We start from the raw sequence: 18593 nt of genomic DNA, 5'->3' as shown, positions 1-18593 counted from the left end.
CTTTCTGTTTTTGTGGTAATAAAACGTATCAAATGAATGTTAGGCCTTTCTGTTTGCGTGGTAATAAAACGCTTCAAATGAATGTTAGGCCTTTCTGTTTGTGTGGTAATAAAACGCTTCAAATGAATGTTAGGCCTTTCTGTTTGTGTGGTAATAAAACGCTTCAAATGAATGTTAGGCCTTTCTGTTTGTGTGGTAATAAAATGCATCAAATGAATGTTAGGCCTTTCTGTTTGTGTGGTAATAAAACGCATAAAATGAATGTTAGGCCTTTCTGTTTGTGTGGTAATAAAACGCTTCAAATGAATGTTAGGCCTTTCTGTTTGTGTGGTAATAAAACGCTTCAAATGAATGTAAGGCCTTTCTGTTTGTGTGGTAATAAAATGCATTAAATGAATGTTAGGCCTTTCTCTTTGTGTGGTAATAAAAACCTTCAAATGAATGTTAGGCCTTTCTGTTTGGGTGGTAACAAAACGCTTCAAATGAATGTTAGGCCTTTCTCTTTGTGTGGTAATAAAAACCTTCAAATGAATGTTAGGCCTTTCTGTTTGTGTGGTAATAAAATGCATCAAATGAATGTTAGGCATTTCTGTTTGTGTGGTAATAAAACGCTTCAAATGAATGTAAGGCCTTTCTGTTTGTGTGGTAATAAAATGCATTAAATGAATGTTAGGCCTTTCTCTTTGTGTGGTAATAAAACGCTTCAAATGAATGTTAGGCCTTTCTCTTTGTGTGGTAATAAAACGCTTCAAATGAATGTTAGGCCTTTCTGTTTGTGTGGTAATAAAATGCATCAAATGAATGTTAGGCCTTTCTCTTTGTGTGGTAATAAAACGCATCAAATGAATGTTAGGCCTTTCTGTTTGTGTGGTAATAAAACGCATCAAATGAATGTTAGGCCTTTCTCTTTGTGTGGTAATAAAACGCTTCAAATGAATGTTAGGTCCTTCTGTTTGTGTGGTAATAAAACGCTTCAAATGAATGTTAGGCCTTTCTGTTTTTGTGGTAATTAAACGCTTCAAATGAATGTTAGGCCTTTCTCTTTGTGTGGTAATAAAACGCTTCAAATGAATTTTAGGCCTTTCTGTTTGTGTGGTAATAAAACACTTCAAATGAATGTAAGGCCTTTCTGTTTGTGTGGTAATAAAATGCATTAAATGAATGTTAGGCCTTTCTCTTTGTGTGGTAATAAAACGCTTCAAATGAATGTTAGGCCTTTCTCTTTGTGTGGTAATAAAACGCTTCAAATGAATGTTAGGCCTTTCTCTTTGTGTGGTAATAAAATGCATCAAATGAATGTTAGGCCTTTCTCTTTGTGTGGTAATAAAACGCATCAAATGAATGTTAGGCCTTTCTGTTTGTGTGGTAATAAAACGCATCAAATGAATGTTAGGCCTTTCTCTTTGTGTGGTAATAAAACGCTTCAAATGAATGTTAGGTCCTTCGGTTTGTGTGGTAATAAAACGCTTCAAATGAATGTTAGGCCTTTCTGTTTTTGTGGTAATAAAACGCTTCAAATGAATGTTAGGCCTTTCTCTTTGTGTGGTAATAAAACGCTTCAAATGAATGTTAGGCATTTCTGTTTGTGTGGTAATAAAACGCTTCAAATGAATGTTAGGCCTTTATGTTTGTGCGGAAATGAAACGCTTCTAATGAATGTTAGGCCTTTCTGTTTGTGTGGTAATAAAACGCTTCAAATGAATGTTAGGCCTGTTTGTGTGACAATAAAACGCTTCAAATGAATCAATTAGGTTGTATAAGACATTAGCATCTGTTCTTTCTATTACATGATAATTACCGAAGACATTTCCATACAAAACCTATCAAAGAACACTGCACAACTCATAAAGTACCTTCATCTAAAAAAAGAAAAAAATCAAGCGGAGCCGTTTAGGAATCCATAAGGAACCAATTCACACAAAGTTGCATTTATATAAAAGTAGAGATATATAAAATTTTAGAGAAGGTGAAAAATAAATCCATAAACAAGGAATTAAAAAATAAAGCTTTAGAATAGGAAATGAGTTTCTTGTATGAATTTAATCTAAAATGATCAACCACTACAGAACCAATTGTTCGCAGTTTCCTATTTTTTAGGTATAATAAATATATTAATTAGTAAAAATTTCGTTCGATTTATTTTGTTTCTGTTTTATATAAATTTAATGTAAAATGAGCCCCCATTTAATAGCCAATCGTTTGCTGTTTTCAATTTTGTGAGGTATAATAAATATATTAATTAGTAAAATATGCCGTTCGATCTATTTAGTTTTTGTTTTATGTAAATTTAATGTAAAATGATCAACCACTTCAGAACCAATCGTTTGCAGTTTGTCGTTTGATTTATTTTGTTTTTGTTCTATATATTTAATGTAAAATGATCAACCACTTCAGAACCAATCCTTTGCAGTTTCCATTTTTTTATGTATACTAAATATATTAATTAGTAAAAATTATCGTTTGATGTATGTTGCTTTTGTTTAAATGAAAATAGAGAGCGCACCGATTTTTTAAATTTAATTTTTTATCCATTTTATTTTCTGTTCTATTTCAAATAAAATCTCCACCCTCTTTACGAATAACGTTATTGTTTTAGAAAACCAGTCCTAACATTGGGGTGAATGTCTTTGCCAACTAATCGGTTTAAGTGCGTCAGAAATTTCGTGAAAATAGTGAATAACCCAACCCCATCTTTCCAAGCTTATAACTCCTCGAAAAATGTAATTCAACCCCTAATTATTTTTTTCAATTAAAGGAGCAAGGACTAAGGTTTCATTAAAAAAGAAACGTGTTTTTTTTTAAAAAAAGGTTTTAAACTTCGGACTTTATATGTAAATTTCTAAAAGACAGTTCTTTTTTTCGTTTTAAATTTGAATATATTATTTACTGACCTTTTCTCTTCAATTTGTGATATATAAGACTTTGGTACATAAATTAATTATTTACTTTTTAATAGACATTGCAAAATGGAAGGCGTGAATTATTCGACCCTCTGTCTTTCACAGCTTATAACTCCTTGAAAAATGTAATTCAAGTCCTAATATTTTTTTCAATTAAAGGAGCAAGGACCAAGGTTTCATTAAAAAAAGAAAAAACAAATAACGTGGTTTTAAAAAAAAAGTTTTAAACTTCAAACTTTACAGGTAAAATTCTAAAAAAAAAGTACGTTTTTCTTGTTTCAAATTTGAATATATTATTTATTGACCTTTTCTCTTCAATTTGTGAGTAATTTAATTATTTAGTTTTCGGTGAGTAAATTAATTATTTACTTTTTAATAGACACTTGAAAATGGGGGGCCGTGAATTAAAAAAAAAACGTTTGTCTAAAATATTATAATCGGTTTATTGGAAAGAACATAAAATTTCACATTGACCCTGAAAATATCGTAAAAATAGAATCAATAGAAAAATTTTGATAGATTTTTAAAGTTTAAAAATTGAAAAATATTGAGTTCGGAAAATTCATTACTGTTTTAAAAAAGAAATATTTCTGTTACTTTTAAAACAACTTTAATAGTTTATTTTGGAAGTATAATCCATAAAGAAAATAACACACTTTTAACAGAGAAATTACGAGATTTTTATATTTTAGTCGCAGTTTCATGTTAGGGGTGTCAAAAATTCCTACAAAAATTCTGATACACCTATCGGTACTTTCACTTAACAATATAAAATGTATTTTTTGAGCTAAATAAACATGTTACATTGAATAAAAATACGAAAAATATATCCAGTTTGGTAGAAAAGTAACTTATCTTGCTTTTGATGACATTTATTTGTTATATATTTGTTTTTTGACAACTTTTTCGAATCTATGTGTACAGTAATACAAACCCAAAAATGTTTCACGTTATTTAATAAGTTATTGAGTGTAAATTTGTAAAATTTGGATAAAAACAGAAGAAAAAAAGTTATCTTTCATGGAATGCAATACGAAGAAATAAATAAATGAACTTATTATAATAATTATTTTCAAAGTTATTGAATAGAAGTTTTAAAAGGTGTTTTACAAAAACTTACCTTTCATTCCAGGAATTACATTACAGGAATTCAGTACGAAAAGAAAGTGGGATGAATTCGATTTTTTTTTTTTCAAAATAGAAAATTTGTTTTGTTTGTTTCTTTCGCAAATTGATACAACTTTTGTTTTCTGTGTCCAATTCATTAAGAAATAAAATATATGAAAATATAACAGAATCCCAATTAAAAGATGAAAAACACGATTTAAACGTGGAATTATTTAAACAGAAAATCAACTGCTAAGAAACAATGAATTTAGGTCATAGTATGACGGTGTAATTTAGGTTATCGTAACACGGTGAAATCATTATTTCGTTCCTTGTGTAAAAATGTCCATTCATTAGTTAAGTTTGTTTTCCTATCAAGTTTAGATTGTATTTGTCAAATGCTTAAAGCTTGTTGGGATTTCTTTTGCAAATTTCTCTCTTGTTTGTCCAATTTATATATCAAAAAATAAAATATATGTAAATATAAAAAACAGGTTTATTTTGTAAGACTGAACCTTTGGATTTGGGAGAAAAATAAGAGACAATTCACTTTACTTGAGGTGGAGGTTCGGATTCATTTTAAACTGTGGAAACCTAGTCACGTTTTAATTCTAACATCTCTGCTGCTACTGCTCTTGCTGCTACTGTTATTGCTGCTGCTTGAAATGATTGTATATGTTGCTAATTATTTAAAGGAGTGTTTCCATTGGGACAGCAGTTGAGCACTTGAGCAGTGTTCTGTTCTGACAACGGATACTTCGAGCGACCATTATTTTGTTACCAATACTAGAGTTCAGACGTACGGGTTTGATTTATAGTCTTGTGTTTCTTGATTCCTAACAGAGCTGGAACTCACGATCTTGGAAAATTTAGCAACCGTTTTTACTAGATCTAATTTTGATTTATCCATTATCTTTGGTGTCGGAGAATTTTCGATAGATTTTTTGTCGAATTTGTAAACATCCAAGATGAGAATAGTAGTCCAAATAATTAAAAAAATCGTCACAATAATAATAATAATAATAATAATAATAATAATAATAATAATAAAAATTCAAAACTGAATATTTCACACACAAAAAACTCAAATAACAGGAACGAATCGTACAATCGGTGAAATCAGGAATTTAGGTCATGCAATGCATTAGTTAAGTGTTAAGAATAATGCTTAACAAATGCGAAATCAATAAATATTTAAGTGTTCTGACGACGGATACTTCGAGCGACCATTATTTTGTTACCAATACTAGAGTTCAGACGCGCGGGTTTGATTTATAGTCTTGTGTTTCTTGACTCCTAATAGAGCTGGGGGTCACGATCTTGGAAAATTTCGCAACCGTTTTTATCACATCTAATTTTGATTTATCCACTATCTTTGGTATCGGAGAATTTTCGATAGATTTTTTGTCGAATTTGTAAACATACAAGATAAGAATAGTAGTCCAAATAATTAAAAAAAAATCGTCATAATAATAATTTTAAAAAATTCAAAACTGAATATTTCACATAAAAACTCAAATAAGAGGATAGAATCGTACAATCGGTGACATCAGGAATTTAGGTCATGCAATGCATTAGTTAAGTGTTAAGAATAATGCTTAACAAATGTGAAATAAATAAGTATTAAAGTGTTAAGAATAATGGTTAACAAATGCGAAATAAATAAGTATTTAAGTGTTAAGAATAATTCTTAACAAATTTGAAATAAATAAGTATTTAAGTGTTAAGAATAATGCTTAACAAATGCGAAATAAATAAGTATTTAAGTGTTAAGAATAATGCTTAACAAATGTGAAATAAATAAGTATTAATGTGTTACGAATAATTCTTAACAAATTTGAAATAAATAAGTATTCAAGTGTTAAAAATAATGCTTAACAAATGCGAAATAAATAAGTATTTAAGTGTTAAGAATAATTCTTAACAAATTTGAAATAAATAAGTATTTAAGTGTTAAGAATAATGGGTAACAAATGCGAAATAAATAAGTATTTAAGTGTTAAGAATAATGCTTAAGAAATGCGAAATAAATAAGTATTTAAGTGTTAAGAATAATTCTTAACAAATTTGAAATAAATAAGTATTTAAGTGTTAAGAATAATGCTTAACAAATGTGAAATAAATAAGTATTAAAGTGTTAAGAATAATGCTTAACAAATGTGAAATAAATAAGTATTAAAGTGTTAAGAATAATGCTTAACAAATGCGAAATAAATAAGTATTTAAGTGTTAAGAATAATTCTTAACAAATTTGAAATAAATAAGTATTTAAGTGTTAAGAATAATGCTTAACAAATTTGAAATAAATAAGTATTTAAGTGTTAAGAATAATTCTTAACAAATTTGAAATAAATAAGTATTTAAGTGTTAAGAATAATGGTTAACAAATGCGAAATAAATAAGTATTTAAGTGTTAAGAATAATTCTTAACAAATTTGAAATAAATAAGTATTTAAGTGTTAAGAATAATGCTTAACAAATGCGAAATAAATAAGTATTTAAGTGTTGAGAATAATGGTTAACAAATGCGAAATAAATAAGTATTTAAGTGTTAAGAATAATTCTTAACAAATTTGAAATAAATAAGTATTTAAGTGTTAAGAATAATGCTTAAGAAATGCGAAATAAATAAGTATTTAAGTGTTAAGATTAATGCTTAACAAATGCGAAATAAATAAGTATTTAAGTGTTAAGAATAATGCTTAACAGATGTGAAATAAATAAGTATTTAAGTGTAAAGAATAATGCTTAACAAATGTGAAATAAATAAGTATTTAAGTGTTAAGAATAATGCTTAACAAATGCGAAATAAATAAGTATTTAAGTGTTAAAAATAATGGTTAACAAATGCGAAATAAATAAGTATTTAAGTGTTAAGAATAATGCTTAAGAAATGCGAAATCAATAAGTATTTAAGTGTTAAGATTAATGCTTAACAAATGCGAAATCAATAAGTATTTAAATGATAAGAATAATGCTTAACAAATTTGAAATAAATAAATATTTAAGTGTTAAGAATAATGCTTAACAAATGCGAAATAAAAAAAAAGTATTAACGTGTTAAGAATAATGGTTAATAAATGCAAAATAAATAAGTATTTAAGTGTTAAGAATAATGCTTTACAAATGCGAAATAAAAAAAGTATTAAAGTGTTAAGAATAATGCTTAACAAATGCGAAATAAATAAGTATTAATACGAATTAAACAAAGAAACGTTTGTTAGGCAAAAATCAGTTTTATTTCGTGGGACTAAATATTTCGTATAAATAACTTAAATTAGCGAAGCAACATTTAATAAATAAATAAATAAATGACAGAACAACAAAAGCAAACAAAATGTGGGTTTGTATTACTGTACACATAGATTCGAAAAAGTTGTCAAAAAACAAATATATAACAAATAAATATTATCAAAAGGCAAGATAAGTTACTTTTCTACCAAACTGCATATATTTTTCGTGTTTTTATTCAATGTAACATGTTTATTCAGCTCGAAAACCATACAGTTTTTACCGATGTATTGGAACATTCAAGATGGCGTCTGACTCTCTCTTTAACACGGTAAGTTTGGGAAAAGGTGTTATAAAAAAAACAAAAAAACGGATAAAATACTGTTAAAAACTCGCTCAATATATTTTACAGTGACATAGGTTGACATATATTCGGCGGGCTTTTAATAGTATTTTGTATAGTGTGTGTACAGTAATACAACCCCCAAAATGTGTATGCATTTTCTTGGTATTGTTTTGTTACTTGATTGAGTCCTTTGCAGCCGATGTTTATAATAAGTTATTCATTTTTGTAGATTAAAGATAGGGGGACATAATTTTGAAAGCCGATTTATCATATTTTTTTGTAGGTTTCTGACTAATTTTTGTATTTGAAAGACTAAAGACTAAAGTTTATTTCCAAGGGAAAAATAATATTTGTACATGTAAAAAAACAGTTATGCAAAATATTTTCACGGTAAGCTAATTCAACTAAATGTTGAAGTTGAATAAATTCATTTTCCAAATCCTTTGAAAGATATATATATATATATATTAGTTTTATGGGTCGAGTTCAATGATAATTAGTAAAGTAACGCCCTAAGATATTGAATTAAATATAATAAACATATCACAGAAGAGATGTTGCGAGTTTGTCTCTGATGTATCGTTATTTTCATGGAAAGTGTTCGACTGAGCTTCAATCTATGGTCCCCCTCGCCAAACTTTCACAAGAAACACACGTCTAGCTGTAAACACTATCAATAATTCCCCCACTCTTTATCTGTGCCTAAACCTAAACGTAGATTCCATGAACAAAGCTTCTTTCTTAGAACTGCACGCCTGTGGAATTGTCTTCCGTTTTCCTGCTTTCCGGCTAACTACAATATGGTTGTCTTCAGGTCTAACGTAAATAAGTTCTTGATGAGCCGTTCTATATAAGTTATTAAATGTACCAAATTTTCATTACTAATGATTACTATATTTATTGTCCAATTTCTATTGTACACTCTTTAACCCTTATCCTTGAGTGGCCTCTTGGCCTTGATAATGTGGTGATGCCTATGTAAAAAAAAATATTGATTAGTTTCCAAAAGTGATAAATTTTGAAAAAAAAACAAAAAAAAATAGCTGCAAGAGTTTCTCGCTTCGTTGAATGTCAACAAAACTGAACTCTCCAAGATAGATTATACGGAAGCCCAAAATCTCAGACAGTTGAAAGGCTGAATTAAAATGACGTCAAGTAGTTAAAGGGACGTAGGGGGTGTTGGTTTTATTTCCCCCGCCCACAAGACTTGTGTCCGTACATTCATATCCTGAATGCTTGTATGATTTTTACCATTTTTTAAATGTTAATTATTTTTCCATGTCTGTGCTTTTAAATTAAATTATGAACAAATATCTTTCAAGATTATGTAAAAATAATGTTTAAATTAAATTATGAACAAATATTTTTCAAGATTATGTAAAAATAATGTTTAAATTAAATTATGAACAAATATTTCTCAAGATTATGTAAAAATAATGTTTAAATTAAATTATGAACAAATATTTTTCAAGATTATGTAAAAATAATGTTTAAATTAAATTATGAACAAATATTTTTCAAGAATATGAAAAAATAATGTTACGCTAAAAGTTTCACATTCATGCAGCAAGTAAACAATCTTAGATATAAACATCATGCGAAACCTGTAATTTAAAAAGTGGAAATATTGATTGCAATTATAATTTGTTTGTGGAAAAATATTACGTAAACACTACTTCATTCAATGATAAAATTAATTTCTTTCAGTTATGCAACATTGAGTAATTTATAAGAGGGTTTTCTTTTCGTAATTAATTGTTATAATTTACGATGCTGTATTTTCATAAAAAAAGAAAAAAATGAATTCTTGCATTTTTTACTACTTGAAAACCATAATTTCAGTAAAGGAATTTTCTGTTTTAACAGAATAACACATGTTCACTAGGATTCAAATAAAAAGAATGATTCTATTATATTTCGTGATTATTATCTGATGAATATTGAACATTTCATTAAAATTGGTTAATTTCTTGATTTTTAATGAATTTTTAAGTTAAGGAAGGGTTCAAAATGTTTATAGAAATGATAGAACGCAATGGATATTTCATTCTCTATTAACAAATAAACTTTATTTGTCATTCACGTTGGTAGCTTTGGTAGAAGAGTACAAGAAAGAAATGTATTAGTAAGAGAGTTCGGTGTTCGTATGCGCACCTGTTCTTATAATTGTCTTGAAGAGTTTGTTGTGTCGAAATAAAGATTAGATACCCGACAGTTAGATACAGGTCAGGCTTGTTGAAGGAGAATGAAAGAAAGAAAAAGACAGGTGCTCAGTGTATATAAAGATAGATTTAATACCATGGTGGCTGTTTGAAGAAGGGAACAACTCAGTGTTCATGCGTCATGATAGAATTAATACATTGCTGGCTTGTTGAAGAAGAGTCAAGTTCAGTGATCGTGCGTCATGATAAAATTAATACATTGCAGGCTTGTTGAAGAAGAGTTTTGTTCAGTGTTCGTGCGCCATGATAGAATTAATACATTGCTGGCTTGTTGAAGAAAAGTTAAGTTCATGGTTCGTGCGTCATGATAAAATTAATACATTGCCGGCTTGTTGAAGAAAAGTTTAGTTCATGGTTCGTGCATCATGAAAAAATTAATACATTGCTGGCTTGTTGAAGAAAAGTTTATTTCATGGTTCGTTCGTCATGATAGAATTAATACATTGCTGGCTTGTTTAAGAAAAGTTTATTTCATGGTTCGTTCGTCATGATAGAATTAATACATTGCTGGCTTGTTTAAGAAAAGTTTATTTCAGGGTTCGTGCGTCATGATAGAATTAATACATTGCTGGCTTGTTGAAGAAAAGTTTATTTCATGGTTCGTTCGTCATGATAGAATTAATACATTGCTGGCTTGTTGAAGAAAAGTTTATTTCATGGTTCGTGCGTCATGATAGAATTAATACATTGCTGACTTGTTGAAGAAAAGTTTATTTCATGGTTCGTGCGTCATGATAAAATTAATATATTGCTGACTGGTTGAAGAAAAGTTTATTTCATGGTTCGTGCGTCATGATAGAATTAATACATTGCTGGCTTGTTGAAGAAAAGTTTATTTCATGGTTCGTGCGTCATGATAGAATTAATACATTGCTGACTTGTTGAAGAAAAGTTTATTTCATGGTTCGTGCGTCATGATAGAATTAATACATTGCTGACTTGCTGAAGAAAAGTTTAGTTCATAGTTCGTGCATCATGATAAAATTAATACATTGCATGCTTGTTGAAGAAAAGTTTAGTTCATGTTTCGTGCGTCATGATAGAATAAATTCATTGCTGGCTTGTTGAAGAAAAGTGTATTTCATGGTTCGTGCGTCATGATAGAATTAATACATTGCTGACTTGTTGAAGGAAAGTTTATTTCATGGTTCGTGCGTCATGATAGAATTAATACATTGCTGGCTTGTTGAAGAAGAGTCAAGTTCAGTGATCGTGCGTCATGATAAAATTAATACATTGCAGGCTTGTTGAAGAAAAGTTTATTTCATGGTTCGTGCGTCATGATAGAATAAATACATTGCTGACTTGTTGAAGAAATGTTTAGTTCATAGTTCGTGCATCATGATAAAATTAATACATTGCATGCTTGTTGAAGAAAAGTTTAGTTCATGTATCGTGCGTCATGATAGAATTAATACATTGCTGACTTGTTGAAGAAAAGTTTATTTTATGGTTCGTGCGTCATGATAGAATTAATACATTGCTGACTTGTTGAAGAAAAGTTTATTTCATGGTTCGTGCGTCATGATAGAATTAATACATTGCTGGCTTGTTGAAGAAGAGTCAAGTTCAGTGATCGTGCGTCATGATAAAATTAATACATTGCAGGCTTGTTGAAGAAGAGTTTTGTTCAGTGTTCGTGCGCCATGATATAATTAATACATTGCTCGCTTGTTGAAGAAGAGTATAGTTCATGGTTCGTGCGTCATGATAGATTGAATACATTGCTGACTTGTTGAAGAAAAGTTAAGTTCATGGTTCATGCGTCCTGATAGAATTTACACATTGCTGGCTTGTTGAAGAAAAGTTTATTTCATGGTTCATGCGTCATCATAGAATTAATACATTGCCGGCTTGTTGAAGAAAAGTTTATTTCATGTTTCGTTCGTCATGATAGAATTAATACATTGCTAGCTTGTTGAAGAAAAGTTTATTTCATGGTTCGTGCGTCATCATAGAATTAATAGATTGCCGGCTTGTTGAAGAAAAGTTTATTTCATGGTTCGTGCGTACTCATAGAATTAATACATTGTTGGCTTGTTGAAGAAGAGTTTATTTCATTTTTCGTGCGTCCTGATAGAATTAATACATTGTTGGCTTGTTGAAGAAAGGTTTAGTTCATGTATCGTGCGTCATGATAGAATTAATACATTGCTGGCTTGTTGAAGAAAAGTTTATTTCATGGTTCGTGCGTCATGATAGAATTAATACATTGCTGATTGTTGAAGAAAGGTTTATGTCATGGTTCGTGCGTCATCATAGAATGAATACATTGCTGGCTTGTTGAAGAAAAGTTTATTTCATGGTTCGTGCGTCATGATAGAATTAATACATTGCTGACTTGTTGAAGGAAAGTTTATTTCATGGTTCGTGCGTCATGATAGAATTAATACATTGCTGACTTGTTGAAGAAAAGTTTATTTCATGGTTCGTGCGTCATGATAGAATTAATACATTGCTGGCTTGTTGAAGAAAAGTTTATTTCATGGTTCGTGCGTCATGATAGAATTAATACATTGCTGACTTGTTGAAGAAAAGTTTATTTCATGGTTCGTGCGTCATGATAGAATTAATACATTGCTGACTTGTTGAAGAAAAGTTTATTTCTATGGTTCGTGCGTCATGATAGAATTAATACATTGCTGGCTTGTTGAAGGAAAGTTTATTTCATGGTTCGTGCGTCATGATAGAATACATTGCTGATTGTTGAAGAAAAGTTTATTTCATGGTTCGTGCGTCATGATAGAATTAATACATTGCTGACTTGTTGAAGAAAAGTTTATTTCATGGTTCGTGCGTCATGATAGAATTAATACATTGCTGACTTGTTGAAGAAAGGTTTAGTTCATGTTTCGTGCGTCATGATAGAATTAATACATTGCTGGCTTGTTGAAGAAAAGTTTATTTCATGGTTCGTGCGTCATGACAGAATTAATACATTGCTGATTGTTGAAGAAAAGTTTATTTCATGGTTCGTGCGTCATGATAGAATTAATACATTGCTGACTTGTTGAAGAAAAGTTTATTTCATGGTTCGTGCGTCATGATAGAATTAATACATTGCTGACTTGTTGAAGAAAAGTTTATTTCATGGTTCATGCGTCATGATAGAATTAATACATTGCTGACTTGTTGAAGAAAGTTTATTTCATGGTTCGTGCATCATGATAAAATTAATACATTGCTGGCTTATTGAAGAAAAGTTTATTTCATGGTTCGTGCGTCATGATAGAATTAATACATTGCCGGCTTATTGAAGAAAAGTTTATTTCATTGTTCGTGCGTCATCATAGAATTAATACATTGCTGGCTTGTTTAAGAAAAATTTATTTCATGGTTCGTGCGTGATCATAGAATTAATACATTGCTGACTTGTTGAAGAAAAGTTTATTTCATGGTTCGTGCGTCATCATAGAATTAATACATTGTTGGCTTGTTGAAGAAGAGTTTAGTTCATGTTTCGTGCGTCATGATAGAATTAATACATTGTTGGCTTGTTGAAGAAAGGTTTATTTCATGGTTCGTGCGTCATGATAGAATTAATACATTGCTCGCTTGTTGAAGAAGAGTATAGTTCATGGTTCGTGCGTCATGATAGATTGAATACATTGCTGACTTGTTGAAGAAAAGTTAAGTTCATGGTTCATGCGTCCTGATAGAATTTACACATTGCTGGCTTGTTGAAGAAAAGTTTATTTCATGGTTCATGCGTCATCATAGAATTAATACATTGCCGGCTTGTTGAAGAAAAGTTTATTTCATGTTTCGTTCGTCATGATAGAATTAATACATTGCTAGCTTGTTGAAGAAAAGTTTATTTCATGGTTCGTGCGTCATCATAGAATTAATAGATTGCCGGCTTGTTGAAGAAAAGTTTATTTCATGGTTCGTGCGTACTCATAGAATTAATACATTGTTGGCTTGTTGAAGAAGAGTTTATTTCATTTTTCGTGCGTCCTGATAGAATTAATACATTGTTGGCTTGTTGAAGAAAGGTTTAGTTCATGTATCGTGCGTCATGATAGAATTAATACATTGCTGGCTTGTTGAAGAAAAGTTTATTTCATGGTTCGTGCGTCATGATAGAATTAATACATTGCTGATTGTTGAAGAAAGGTTTATGTCATGGTTCGTGCGTCATCATAGAATGAATACATTGCTGGCTTGTTGAAGAAAAGTTTATTTCATGGTTCGTGCGTCATGATAGAATTAATACATTGCTGACTTGTTGAAGGAAAGTTTATTTCATGGTTCGTGCGTCATGATAGAATTAATACATTGCTGACTTGTTGAAGAAAAGTTTATTTCATGGTTCGTGCGTCATGATAGAATTAATACATTGCTGGCTTGTTGAAGAAAAGTTTATTTCATGGTTCGTGCGTCATGATAGAATTAATACATTGCTGACTTGTTGAAGAAAAGTTTATTTCATGGTTCGTGCGTCATGATAGAATTAATACATTGCTGACTTGTTGAAGAAAAGTTTATTTCTATGGTTCGTGCGTCATGATAGAATTAATACATTGCTGGCTTGTTGAAGGAAAGTTTATTTCATGGTTCGTGCGTCATGATAGAATACATTGCTGATTGTTGAAGAAAAGTTTATTTCATGGTTCGTGCGTCATGATAGAATTAATACATTGCTGACTTGTTGAAGAAAAGTTTATTTCATGGTTCGTGCGTCATGATAGAATTAATACATTGCTGACTTGTTGAAGAAAGGTTTAGTTCATGTTTCGTGCGTCATGATAGAATTAATACATTGCTGGCTTGTTGAAGAAAAGTTTATTTCATGGTTCGTGCGTCATGACAGAATTAATACATTGCTGATTGTTGAAGAAAAGTTTATTTCATGGTTCGTGCGTCATGATAGAATTAATACATTGTTGGCTTGTTGAAGAAGAGTTTAGTTCATGTTTCGTGCGTCATGATAGAATTAATACATTGTTGGCTTGTTGAAGAAAGGTTTATTTCATGGTTCGTGCGTCATGATAGAATTAATACATTGCTGGCTTGTTGAAGATCATAAAAAAACCAGCACTGAGCAACAATATTCTATATTTTCGAGTGAGAAAACGTGTGATTTCCTTGTAGACTATTTGTCAAAATCAATTTTTATCTTACAATGATGATTTTCTCATAAAATTGAAGGCTCATACCTTTGCGCTATTACAGTGTGGCATCCCTGTCTATATCCTTAAATACTCCTGGCAAAGGTCATCCAAGAACTGTCCTGTCTTCGTGAATTCTCAAATGTATAACAAAACTTGATTTCTTATAATTACTCAATCGTTCTTACACATTATTGTTTTTTTATATATTATTTATTTTTATAAATTGCTTGCACTTTATTTATGAGACCAAAATATTTATAGTGTTCCAAAATAATGTTTCCCCTCCTATTTTTACATCAGCAAAAAATCAATTGTCTTTTCTTTTTCACATCAGAAAGCTTTAATGAATCAAATACTTGCCTTTTGCAGATGACATTCTTAAATATAAAGTAAATGGTTCTATTAAGTATGAACGTACTCCTACAGCTGTGATCTGTTCCAGAGATTGTATCTAACTATTTATTAAGATTTTGATGCAATTTAATTCAACTACAACTGGTATGTTTATATTATTCAGAGACTATGTGGTATAGAACAATTCTGTAGCTTCTCACATTAGAAGTTTTTGTAGAAATACATTTTACAACAATAGGGTTTACGAACTGTGTCTGTTTTTCATATGTATCGATAAACTAGATTTATAAGAACAAGAATATTCACATACTGTACAAGAATATGGCTTTTCCCCAGTGTGACTTCTCATATGAGTAACTAAATGTGGTTTTTGAGAATAAGAATATCCACAAATTTCACAAGAGTATGGCTTTTCCCCGGTGTGCGTTCTCATATGTTTGACTAAATTTGACTTTTCAGAACAAGAATATCCACACACTTCACAAGTATATGGCTTTTCCCTAGTGTGAGTTCTATTATGTATCACTAACGTTGATTTTGAAGAACAAGAATATCTACACACCGAACAAGAATATGGCTTTTCGCCAGTGTGAGTTCTCATATGTTCTACTAACGTAGATTTTTGAGAAAAAGAATATCCACACACCTCACAAGAATGTGGTTTTTCCCCAGTGTGAATTCTCATATGTTTTACTAAATTTGATTTTTCAGAACAAGAATATCCACACACTTCACAAGAATGTGGCTGTTCCTTAGTGTGACGTCTATTATGTATCACTAATGTTGATTTTGAAGAACAAGAATATCCACACATCGCACAAGAATATGGCTTTTCACCAGTGTGTGTTCTCATATGTTTCATTAATGTAGATTTTTGAGAAAAAGACAGTCCACAAACTTCACAAGAATATGGTTTTTCCCCAGTGTGAGTTCTCATATGCTTCACTAACGTAGATTTTTTAGAAAAAGAAAATTTACAAACTCCACAACAATGTGGCTTTTCCCCAGTGTGAGTTCTCATGTTTCACTAGCGTAGATTCTTTTAGAAAAAAAGCCCACAAACTTCACTAGAATGTAGTTTTTTCCTTTTGTTTTATTTTACTTCAGGCGATGTTCTAAGAAACCAAGGGGCCTACAACCTGGGGCTAACACTTGAACTCTATAAGAAATACATAACTATATGATATACATAGATATTCGATTGTTCTATTTAAGTTTTTCATTTCTCAAACACTGATATAGTAAAGAAATTGAGAACATAATTTTCCTCTCCTCAATTAACCATTTTTATACGTTGTAGTATATCTTTCATTTTGGTCTCTTGGTCTTTATGGCTTTCAGGACAAGAATTTATCTAGTCTGGTTGAATTTCCATATTCGTGCAATTACTTGAGGTAAGATCACTTGGAGAAGGTGCACCATTCCTCGGAAAAGCTAATGTGGGTTAGCCACAGTGAAGAGATCTTATTTGGGCAGTGAATACTATTTGATTTTGAATATTTGGTCAGGTTTTACTTCTATGGAAAAAGTATCCTCATATGTGTCACTAAATCTGATTTTCCAGAACAAGCTCCACAACTGCACTAGAATGTTGTTTCTCCCAGCGTGATTTCTCATTTCTGATTTTTGAAAGTACATCTGTACACTTCATAGGAATGTGACCTTTTTCCAATGTGTACTTGCTGTTTTAATAAAGTTGCTACTCGACCAAAATCATCAACACTTTGTTATAAAAATTATGATCTTCAAGATGTGTGGCCTTGCTATTACCATTCGCTTAATCTGCCAAATAAAACACATCTTCACACAAATGTCTAAATAAAGTTTTTGCTTGTTGTCTTCCACGAAAAGTAATACTATAATCCATTGAAATTCAATAAATACGTTAAAGCTGGAACATCTGAAAAAAAAATAAACGAAATTTCATTACTGCATATTGTTTATTTTAATTAGTTTAAACAAACACGCCGCATTAAATACATATGAAAATAAGCTGATATTTAAAACTTAACACGGAACTAGTTGATACACGTGTTGCTTATGACAGAGACAATTATACCCGGAATTTTAATGAATTAATTGTGGCAACAAAACAATACACATTGATATATATATATATATATATATATATATATATATATATATATATATATATATATATATATATATGTGTGTGTGTGTGTGTGTGTGTGTGTGTGCATCTTAATGTAATGTTATAGTAAGATATAAGTTTTTTGCATACAATTGTTTCTGCCTTCCTCAAGCACATGACTATATTTGACATAAGAATATCTATTTACTTTGTTATCTTATGATTTATTGGATTATTAAACACACATTGTTCGCGAATATAAATATTATCTTTGTGATGTGTGACGTTTTTATCACTATTTGCTAAATCTGCCAGATAAAACAACTCTCTACACAAGCATACATAAAGTTTTGTACAAGTGTCTCTGTTCTCTGCTACATAAGGCTTTAATAGTCTACAAAATACTGTGTAAAGAAAATTATGGCCCATTAAAATTCAATAAAAGCGCTTAAGCAGTAACATATGAAAATAAAACAAATAAACGAAACTTGCTATTTTTAGTATTGCAATTCATATAGTATTAGGGATCTGTTTTTTTTTGTTGCCAATATTATTGACTTAAACTTACAACCTTTTGATTAATTTAAACCAACATGCAACACATGAAACACGTTTGAAAAATAAACTGATATCAAAACTAGTTAATAAAGGTGTTGCTTATGATATGGGCTAGAGACATTTATACTTGAATTTTTTTGAATAAATCAGGGCAACAAAACAAGGCACACACAGGCATATATATGTGTGTGAGTGTGTGTGTGTGTGTGTGTGCGTGTGAATGTGTGTGTATCTAACGTTATGTTTACCATTGTCCTAATGAGAGAAATCTCTCCAGAAAAGTTTTTTCTTGCATACAATTATTTCCGCCGTCCTCAAGCACTGTAACAAGAAAGGTTTCCCCTTTCTTGTAAGTGAGAAAAACCTTGAACAAGTAAAAATGAGATTATATAGACCGAGGTTGTAAGCAAGGTTCGGAAATAGATTCAGGAAGGAATTCGCATTGTTCAAATTAATATAAAATAGATATGTTTGAGTAAAAGGAGTTTTGATTGTAAAATTCTTTTTCATGAAAACTGAATTAAAATAAGGTCAATTAGAAGAACGAACAATAGCAAATTGAAATATGTTGAAAAATAAGTTAGGTCGAAAAATAGGTTAGAGAAAATTAATTGTCTGCAAAAGTGGTTTGGAAACGTTCTGAACCAATCCACGTTTAGGCCACATGGA

General features: G+C 30.2%; 1 protein-coding gene across 1 annotated transcript in view; it reads right to left on the bottom strand.

Annotated features, from left to right (window-relative positions):
- Nucleotides 1-17097, bottom strand: part of LOC145270274 (uncharacterized) — a 43388-nt gene extending 26291 nt beyond the window's left edge. Inside the window, exons 1-2 of the mRNA XM_080125918.1 lie at nucleotides 15520-17097; nucleotides 9128-9188 (exon numbers count right to left, since the gene is read on the bottom strand). Coding sequence (XP_079982044.1) covers nucleotides 9128-9188; nucleotides 15520-15875 — 417 coding nt within the window. The 5' untranslated portion in view covers nucleotides 15876-17097. The remainder of the gene's footprint in view (nucleotides 1-9127; nucleotides 9189-15519) is intronic.
- Nucleotides 17098-18593: the final 1496 nt, after the last annotated feature.

The sequence above is a fragment of the Euprymna scolopes genome, chromosome 46 (assembly GCF_053919585.1).
Source record: "Euprymna scolopes isolate OS-2025 chromosome 46, ASM5391958v1, whole genome shotgun sequence".
Taxonomy (NCBI): Eukaryota; Metazoa; Mollusca; class Cephalopoda; order Sepiida; family Sepiolidae; genus Euprymna; species Euprymna scolopes.
This window is presented reverse-complemented; position numbering and strand designations above follow the sequence as displayed.